The 10,040-nt window shown below is 47.3% G+C and overlaps 1 protein-coding gene across 1 annotated transcript; it reads right to left on the reverse strand.

Annotated features, from left to right (window-relative positions):
- Positions 1-1,054: 1,054 nt before the first annotated feature.
- On the reverse strand, positions 1,055-9,698 carry LOC139155541 (actin, cytoplasmic 1). Its single transcript, XM_070730721.1, has 6 exons — positions 9,283-9,698; positions 7,193-7,322; positions 4,505-4,744; positions 3,464-3,902; positions 3,038-3,219; positions 1,055-2,127 (listed from the first exon to the last, which is right to left on the reverse strand). Exons 2-6 carry the CDS (start codon positions 7,313-7,315, stop codon positions 1,984-1,986), a joined length of 1,128 nt encoding a protein of 375 aa, XP_070586822.1. The 5' UTR covers positions 7,316-7,322; positions 9,283-9,698; the 3' UTR covers positions 1,055-1,983.
- Positions 9,699-10,040: the final 342 nt, after the last annotated feature.

The following is a 10,040-nucleotide window of genomic DNA, read 5'->3' on the forward strand; positions in this document are numbered from 1 at the left end:
TAGCTTGACCTCTTCCTCTCTAGAACAACTGAGCTCCTAAAATATTGGAACACTGCTGGTCAATTTTCTTCACTAGATTAGCCATGCCCACTCCCTGCAACCGTTCATCATAGGTTTTAGCCTCTGGTCCCCTAATCCAGTGTTTCCCAACCTTGGCAACTTGAAGATACAGTATCTGGACTTCAACTCCCAGAATTCCCCAGCCAGCATTCTGGGCAATTCTGGTAGTTGAAGTCCAAATATCAAGTTGCCAAGGTTGGGAGACACTGCCCTAATCATCTTGGTTGCTCTTCTCAGCACTCTTTCTAGAGTCCAAACTGTCCCACTGATTAATTGTTCTGTCAGGAAATTTCTCCTTAATTCTAAGTTGCTTCTCTCCTTGTTTAGTTTCCACCTATTGCTTCTTGTTCTGCCTTCAGGTGCTTTGAAGACTCCCATCTCCTTTGTGGCAACCCCTGAGATATTGGAAGGCTGCTATCATGTCTCCCCTGGTCCTTTTTTTTCATTAAACTAGCCATGTCCAGTTGCTGCAACCATTCAGGTATTTTAGCCTCCGGTCCCCTAATCATCTTGGTTGCTCTTCTCTGCACTCGTTCTAGAGTCTCAACATCCTTTTTATAGTGTGGGGACCAAAATCCAGGTCATAGTTTGCATTAACATAACAAAGTATAAACAAGTGATAAAAAGGATAATAGGACAGAAAGGACGGTAGGCACATTAGTGCACGCCCTTATAATAATAAAATAAAAATAATAATAAATTAGACTTGTATGCTGCCCCTCTCCAAAGACTGGGAGCTGACCTTTTAGAAAAGGGGAGAGGTCAACAGTAGAAAATTTAAGGTTGAAGATCTTGGGGTTAGGTGAAGAAACTTAGTCAGGTAGCGAGTTCCAGGTATTAATCACTCTGTTGCTGAAGTCATATTTTCTTTTTAAAGTAATTTAGACTTCTTTGTATCTATTGTTGCATTTATAATGTACGCCGAGTCAAATAAATAAACTAACTTGTAACCAACTTTCTAATACTTAAATTAACAAACGAAAGCAATCCAAAGTTATGGTTGTGCATCTTTATTTGAAACTGGGGAGAGGGGGGATTGGTTTACTTTTCCGAGAGTCAGTGTATACAGTTTTGCCTGCCCCTCCCCCCCTTACACATACTGGCATCAAAAGGGGTGCAAATGGTCCTTCCCCACTGGGAACTGGGGAGGGGAATACAAGAGGAAAGACTGTAAAACCCTTCAGGCGGTGCAAAAAACACGAGCAGCCCATTCATCTTTTGTGTTTTATTATTATTTTGGACTTGACCCAAAATAATCTTTAAAAAAAAAATAATAGATGGACGATCAAGTGTGGCTATTTTTTTTTAAAGTTTTGTTTTAAGGCGCAAGAAGACAAGAGAGACACTTGAATCATGATTCATAGGCAAAGCTAATACTTGTTTTCCGATAAAAAAAACAGAATAATAAACCTCGGGACTGTTTTTGTGTGTGTGTGCGCTCTTGAGAAAGAGCCGGGCTGCTGCCTTCACAGAGGCTGGTTTTAACTTCCCCTCAATGAGATTTGCTTTTTTTTTACAATTATTTGGAATGACTATTTTTGTTTTCAAAAAAGAAAGAAAGAAGAAACAACACACATACAATCGAAGTTCTCAGATGCACTGCAGAACTGGGGAGGGGTGATCGATGGGGAGGGGGTCGGTGTTCGCTCCAACACTTTTTTTTTTGCATTTTTTTTCTTTTTAAACAAAGGCTTCCGCCGTTCAAAACCTTTTTCTCTCACCGTTCCAGTTTTGATATCCTGAGTCAAGCGCCAAATAAACAAATAAGCCATGCCAAATTTCAAAAAAACGTGGTTTTTTTTTCACTTATGCGCAAGTTAGGGGGGGGAGGAAGGGGGGAAGGAATTATTATTTTTTTTGTCAAAAAAAGAAGGAAAAAAATTGCTATCGTGGTAAATTTTGAGTCCTGGTTTGTTTGTTTTTTTAGAAGCATTTGCGGTGGACGATGGACGGGCCGGATTCGTCATATTCCTGCTTGCTGATCCACATTTGCTGGAAGGTAGACAGAGAAGCCAGAATGGACCCTCCGATCCAGACGGAGTATTTCCGCTCAGGTGGGGCAATGATCTGGAGGAAGGGAAAAAGAGGAAGCAATTAGAACCAAAGCCGAATCAAGTTACTAGTCCTTCAAGATCCAAGGCATCGCATTTTTTAAAATGATCCCATAATCCCTTGCGGGGTGGAGTCTGGGCCGCTGAATGGAGCTAGCAGAATGTTTTACTGGCCCATTGCCTTTCCTGTTGCCAATGTGGAATTTTTGTTCAGTAGATATTCTTATTGTGTCCAGGGAGAGAAATATCTGCCACTACCCAGGATTGAGCTCACAGCCTCCTGCTTGTGAGGCGAGAGCTCCACCTCTAGGCCACGGCATCACATCCAATGCACCAGTTTCTGCTAGTTAAAGGACAGGTGGGGCCAAACCATTGGTCTGCTCCCAATTCTTGACCCAAACCTCCATAATCTACCAACCAGCTTGGACATATAATGTATGTGACTGCTTTATCATTAATGTGGTTTTTTTAATATGGGTTTTATAGTTATAGATTATATTCAACTTCTTTTCATTTTTCTATATCTATTTGTATTTATATTATTGTAAGCCACCCTGAGTCCTTCGGGACTGGGCAGCAAAGAAGTCGAATGAATGAATGAATGAAGTATAATGTTTAATGAGTTTGTATGAATATTTTAAAAGTTTTTTTTCTAGTTTTTAAATGTAAGTTACTAAATTTAACTTTTAATTCAAATTAACTATATCTTTTTTATATGTTACAAGCCGCCCCATGTAATAATAATAATAATAATAATAATAATAATAATAATAATAATAATAATTACAATAGGGACAAGCAAAAGTTGTGGTTGCTAACCCACAGCTTGCTGCTTGGGGGGCATCACAATGTTACAAGCTTTCAGAAGGAACCACAACTCAACCTGGTCCCTTTGTTGCCAAGTTGTTCACGGCTCCAAGCCTCACCTTGATTTTCATTGTGCTGGGTGCCAGGGCAGTGATTTCCTTCTGCATCCGGTCAGCGATGCCAGGGTACATGGTGGTGCCACCAGAGAGGACGGTGTTGGCATACAGGTCCTTACGGATATCAACGTCGCACTTCATGATGGAGTTAAAGGTGGTTTCGTGGATGCCACAGGATTCCATGCCTGCCAAGAGAAGATGCCCCCTCTATGAAGACAACTGGACACCAAAATCCCACCCTCGTTTCCGTTCCACATGGCCTTCAACCAAAGTTCAAAGATTCTACTAGAACAGGGGTAGGCAAAGTTGACTCTACTGTAACTTGTGAACTTCAACTCCCAGAATTCCTGAGCCAATCATCACATGTCATAGAAGAGCCAACTTCGCATAACCCTATACTAGAAGAATCGTGGTCCTTCAAGGACTTACCCAAGAAAGATGGCTGGAACAGAGCTTCTGGGCACCTGAACCGCTCATTGCCGATGGTGATGACTTGCCCATCGGGCAGTTCGTAGCTTTTCTCCAGAGAAGAACTGGACGCGGCGGTAGCCATCTCCTGTTCAAAGTCCAGGGCGACGTAGCACAGCTTCTCCTTGATGTCGCGGACAATTTCTCGCTCAGCCGTGGTGGTGAAGCTATAACCTCTCTCGGTCAAGATCTTCATGAGGTAGTCGGTCAAGTCGCGGCCCGCCAGGTCCAGACGGAGGATGGCGTGGGGCAAGGCGTAACCTTCGTAGATGGGCACAGTGTGGGTGACACCATCACCAGAGTCCATCACAATACCGGTGGTACGGCCAGAGGCATAGAGAGAGAGTACAGCCTGGATGGCGACATACATGGCTGGGGTGTTGAAGGTCTCGAACATGATCTAGAGATTGGAGACAAAGAGACAAACGTGAAGATCTGGGCCCAACAGAGGTCCTCGTCAACGTCATGCGCAGAACACTCTCCCAGAAAGAAAACCAAACACATGCTAGACACATACAAACCTTCATCGCCCCACATGTTAAAGCAAACCACCCCTCTTCCTCCTCCGTATTTGTGTTATTTCAATTTTGCAATTTCACCCAGTGAAAGAACACGACAGAAATCACTCAAGAACAAAGTTAGTTTAGAGGGAGGGGGAAAATGAGACAAAGAGAGCGAGCGAGCGGGTGAGTGAGTGAGAGAGAAAAGAAGTGGTGAAGCCGAGTAGACAAACAGGAGAGAGAAAACTTATTTTTGTTTTGAAAAAAGCAGATAAAAACCTTTCCAGGTCCAGCATGAGAGACTCAGAGATCAGAAAAGTTAAAATCCTGCAGAGCTGGAAGGATAAAAAAAAAAGAGAGAAGTAAAAGGTGAACAAAGAAGGATGAAAAGATTGCAAAGGATTCTTTCTTGTAGGCAGGAGAAAATAAATGAAATTACAGAAGGGAAATGATAGGCAGGTTTGCAAAAAGGACCCGACAGTGTGTAGACAAATACACATACCTGAGTCATTTTCTCTCTGTTGGCCTTGGGGTTCAGGGGAGCTTCTGTCAACAAGACAGGATGTTCTTCGGGGGCAACCCTGAGCTCGTTGTAGAAGGTGTGATGCCAAATCTTCTCCATGTCATCCCAGTTGGTGACAATGCCATGTTCGATGGGGTATTTGAGTGTCAGGATTCCTCTCTTGCTCTGGGCCTCGTCTCCAACGTAGCTGTCTTTCTGGCCCATACCGACCATCACACCCTGGGAAACGGAGGAAAGGAAGACTTCGTGTTTTTTTAATGTTGCATTTATTAATTTTTTCATTTATAGAACTGTTAGTATGTTAGTATGTATGAAACCTTCAGCACACATTAAACAAGAGTTTTTGGTGTAGGAAATGTGGGTTAGTCAGACAATGATTCATTAATGTATATATAATAATATTATTATTTACAAATATACAGAATAAGCAATACACATATAATACTACTAATAGTTTACAAACCAAGCAAGAATATAGCCCATGGCAAAAAATCTCTCTAATAAAGTAACTCCTCCCCAAAGGGAACCGTTTTGGCGCCCTCTTATGGACAACCAGTAAAAGTTCCTTAAAGGTAGTCTTCACATTATACAAGCTGACATTGTTAGCAACACCCAAGCAGGTTACGTTTAATATACTAACAAGAACACAAGAACATCACAATAATTCAACACAGACCCAGGCCCATTTTCTTACATTATATCTACTTAATTATACACATTAAATTTTATATTTACATGGTTCTTATTTTTCATCAGTCAGTTCACATTGTATTACAATCCTTTCTCTCTCCCCCCCCCCCCAATCCAGGGGTAGGCAAAGTTGGCTCTTCTATGACTTGTGGACTTCAACTCCCAGAATTCCTGAGCCAATCATGCTAGCTCAGAAATTCTTGGAGTTGAAGTCCACATGTCATAGAAGAGCCAACTTTGCCAACCCTTGCCTTAATCCAATCGTACCATTTATTCCGTGTTTGAAAAGCAAGACTTTGAACCACACAGCCATTGACGAAAGAAAGCCCTTGGCAGATGGACCAGCTCAAGCCAACATGCTCAAAAGCTGGCTTAGGTTTCGAGACAATTATTTGGATGGATAAGCAGAAGGCACCTTTGTCTATCATTGGCAGGAGTCTCCAAATTTGGGCAACTTTTAAGACTTGTGGACTCCAACTCTCAGAATTCTCCAGCCAGCATAGCTCCACAAGTCTTAAAGTTGGCCAAGTTTGAAGACCTCTGATTCTATGGAGATTCAAATCATGGCTGGCTGAAAAGTGCTTTTATCCCCCACCCCAATTAAAAAAAAAGGCAACTGAACTTTCTAGTTTTTTTTCTTTGCAAATCGCTAAAACCGAGCAGCTTTTTGGACTTGAAGCAAAACATATTTTGGGGGGAAAAATCAAGGAAGTCCAGTTGTTGGGGGGGGGTTGTGTGTGTGTGTGGGAGAGAGAGACAAACACCTTTGGAACACAAGGCCCTTGCAGCCATCCAGGTTTAAGAAACCTGGATGCCTTGAAGATCTGTGGATTCTCAACTCCCAGAATTCCCCTGCCGACCATTCCTGGATTTTCAACTCCCAAATATTTTGACAGGAGGAATCCTTCAATTTAGGTAGAGAAGATCTCTAGTCTCTAGTATCACAGGAGTAGCCCACCAAGTAGTTTGTTCAAAGTTTGGCTCTGAAGCCTGCCTGTTATCAATTGCAGATCATGGTTTAGAGTGGGGGTCCTCCAACCTCGGCAAAGCTGGCTGAGGAACTCTGGGAGTTGTAAGTCCGCAAGTCTAAAAGGTTGCTAAGGTTGGAGACTCCTGGTTTAGAGGGTGGCCATGCCATATCATGGCTTGGTCAAGAAAACCTCGATTTGGTTAGTTAAACTGGGTTTGATTTTCCTTAACATTTCTTTCCTAAATTTCAAGCTCAAGGTTGACTCAGCCTTCCATCCTTCCAAGGTGGGTCAAATGAGGACCCAGATTGTTGTATAAACCGCTTAGAGAGGGCTATTACTATTTCTTTCACACTCTCTCTCTTTCCTTCCTTCCTCAATAAGAGCCTCGGTGGTGCAGTGGTTAGAGTGCAGTACTGCAGGCTACTTCTACTGACCACCACTGGCTGCCCGCAGTTTGTCAGATCGAATCTCAGCAGGCTCAAGGTTGACTCAGCCTTCCTTCCAAGGTGGGTAAAATGAGGAACCAGATTGCTGGGGACAATATGCTAATTCCGTAAACCATTTAAAGAGGGCTGTAAAATCACTAGGAAGCGGTATATAAATCTAAATGCTATTTCTAAGCTGGTCAAGAAAAGACCAAAGAGAGATGTGTTAAGAATGAGCAGAAGCTCAAGTAGAGTTAAACTCATGGACCAAACTAGGATAAAACCTAGGTTCCACCTGCAAGGCCATGAACGAGGCTAGAAAGATGACCTTGAGATCTAGCAACTTATTTCCACACTCCCCAGACTTGGAAGGAGCTGCCAACCCTTCCTGGACTTCCAACTCCCCAAAATTTGGACAGGAAGAATTCTGCAGAGTCATCTTTCAATTTTAGGTGGAGAAGATTTAGTCTTGTTTGTGGTATCATGGGAGGAAAGCCACAAGTTTGTTCAAAGTTTGGCTCCGAAGCCTGCCTGTTATCGATTGCAAACTATAGAGGGTGGCAAGGGGGGCCAGTGTTTACCTGATGCCTGGGGCGACCCACGATGGAGGGGAAGACGGCTCGGGGCGCATCGTCTCCCGCGAAACCAGCTTTGCACATACCGGAGCCGTTGTCGACCACGAGCGCAGCAATATCATCATCCATGGCGAATCTAAGGATTTTAAAAGGGGGGAAGAGAGAGAAAGACCATTGAAGGCACAGCCAAAGCCAGTAGCAATATTGTTGTTTTTTTGTATCTGTTGTTGAAAGAGTCCTCTTTCAATTGGGCGGCATAGAAGTCGAATTAAATAAACTAAACCAAACAACCAACAAACAAACAAACGCAGCCGGCACCGCCCCACCTACTTCCTCTTTGCCTTCTTATCAATGCCTCCCGCGGCCACTAGGTGGCGCTCTCAGGCAGCCTTCGAAGCCAAGCGGCGGCGCGGCTCCCACTTTTACCATAAAAGGCAATCGCGAAGATGCAGCCGGCAGCCAGCTTTCTCTCCGCGGCGCTTGGCCACGCCCTGCCCATTTCCTCCCCCCCCCCCCAAATAGGGAGGGGCCCCTGGCCACGCCCAAAAGGCAAGATCTCCTTATCCTCCCCCCTCCCTCCAGACAAGACCACCAAAGGGAAGACCCCTCCCCAAACTGCCTGGCCACCAGTTTTGGGGTGGGCGGGGGGCTCCTAAGGCATTGCTACTCGCCCAACCAGGCTTTGCAAAAGCTTTACACCAGGGCGAGGCACGCCCACGCCCAAGCGCACGAGGCTGCCCCACTCAAAGACCCGTCTGTATTTTTTTTTTCCTCCCCCCTCCCCAACCCAAAAAGATACGATCTGGATTAGCTCCGGATCAACAGGCTACGTGCAAGGTCCGGGTAAACCACCCCAAGAAGGAACGTGAACCCCAGGCCCAAAGCGGGTGAACGGGGGTGGGCAAGGGGGAGAGAGAAAACCACAGCAGGGTCCACACCAAGCCAAAAGGAGGCTTAAATTGAATTGAATTTTTATTTTATTTTTTAAAAAAGGAAACGACAACAGAATTATCTCCCCCGACACGAGGGGGTTTTGGAAGCCATGGGATCCTTCTTGCATTCTCCCCCTTCCTCCCGTTTCATGAGGACTAGCCGCTTGCTGGTTTTTCCAACGCTCCAGAGAAGAGGGAAATTCTGCAGCGGTTTCTCCCTTAAGGGGAGTGCGACCCCCACCCCCCTCTGTACCACCCACCCCCCGTCCGGCCAACAGACCCAGGAAACAAAGAGACCCTCCTCGAGACTTTTGATTGATGGCTGCCTCACCCCTCCTCTTCTCGCCACCCACGTGCTGATCCTTACAATGGAAAAACCGGCTTTGCAACTCAACCCCCCCCCTCCCCCCAGAAAAGAGACCCTTTTCCGTCCCGTTGGAAGAAGCCCTCCGCGGCTGGGACTCCAGGGGGCTGCGACTTCCAAACCCCCCCCCCCCTTTCGTATGTCCCCCCCCTCCCCACCTTAAGCCGTTAAGCCCCGCCAAGCCGGGAGCGCCCAACCGCCTCGCCCTGCGCCTTTCAATTTGAACTCAGCACCTGGCTGAATTCCACCACCACCCCGCCGCCGCCCTACTCTTCCAAACGCATAACCCCCCCCTTCCTTCTTTCCTAGGGGCCAACATTGCGAGGCCGCTTTGCCCCAAGCCCCGCGGGTCCCGCTCGAGGCCGGCCGGCGCGCCCCCCACCCACCCAAACCCCAAAAGCATTTAAAGGGAGGGTCTCTGCAAACCCCCCCTTCCCACCTATACACCTTTTCCCCCGCCGGGTCCCTTCTGCCCCCCCAGAGCAGGGGCCCCACCCCACCAGGACAGGGGGGCGCCTCCCCAAATTCCATCCGCGGGCTCTCCAAATCTTTGCGCAAAGACTTGGCGTCTCCAAAAAGGCCCCGGAGAGCCGAGCGTCTCCCCCTCAAAACTGGGGGGACCCGAGAAGGGAAGGGACACCGTCCTCCATGAAAAGGCGCATCCGAACCCCCCCTCCAACCTCCCAGTCCCCCCCATTCCTCAGTATTGCCCGCGCCCCTGCCACCCCTTTGCAACCCAAACGCTGCGCCCACTTTTCTCGCCTTTTTGCGCCCGCGACCACCCGGTGCCGCGCTCTTACCTTTTTTTGGGTTAGCGGCTGTTGGAAAAAGAGGCTCGGCGGTGGCTTTCCGGAGACCCTTCAAGGCTCGGGGCGGGAGAGGGGGGCAAGCGAGGCGGCTGAGCGATCCACCGGCGGAGGGCGGAGGGAAAAAAAGAGAAAACCCGAGGACCGTGGGGGCGCCTTGACGACTGCGCGCTCGGCCGCCGCGCGTCGGGTTTTATACCGGCCGGCCGCCGCGGCTCTCGCCATAAAAGGCAAACTTCGGAACGGCCCGTCCGGATTGGCTGCGCCTCTCGGCTCGCTCGCCTTGACTCGCTCGCCGCCGTCTGGCTGCTGCAGTTTCTTTCTGCCCGATTCCTTCCTCCTTTCTCGCCTTTGAAAAAGAGAGAGAGAAAGAGAGAGGCGGCGGAGGATGGATGGATAGATGGGTGGGTGGGTGGGTAGGAGGGAAGGAACGGATCCCCTTTTCAGAGGGGCTTCTCTGGGTCCTGCAGACTGGTACCCAAAGTAGGAGAGAGAGAGAGAGGGAGGGAGACAGAGAAAGAGAGAGAGAGAGAGGCAGAGGAGCATAGATACATGGATAGATGGATGGGTGGGTGAGAAAGAACAGATCCCCTTTTCAGAGGGGCTTCTCTGGGTCCTGCAGACTGGTACCCAAAGTAGGAGAGAGAGAGAGAGAGGCAGAGGAGCATAGATAGATGGGTGGGTGAGTGAGAAAGAACAGATCCCCTTTTCAGAGGGGCTTCTCTGGGTCCTGCAAATTGGTACCCAAAGTC

The sequence above is a fragment of the Erythrolamprus reginae genome, unplaced genomic scaffold (assembly GCF_031021105.1).
Source record: "Erythrolamprus reginae isolate rEryReg1 unplaced genomic scaffold, rEryReg1.hap1 H_3, whole genome shotgun sequence".
NCBI classification, from domain to species: Eukaryota; Metazoa; Chordata; class Lepidosauria; order Squamata; family Dipsadidae; genus Erythrolamprus; species Erythrolamprus reginae.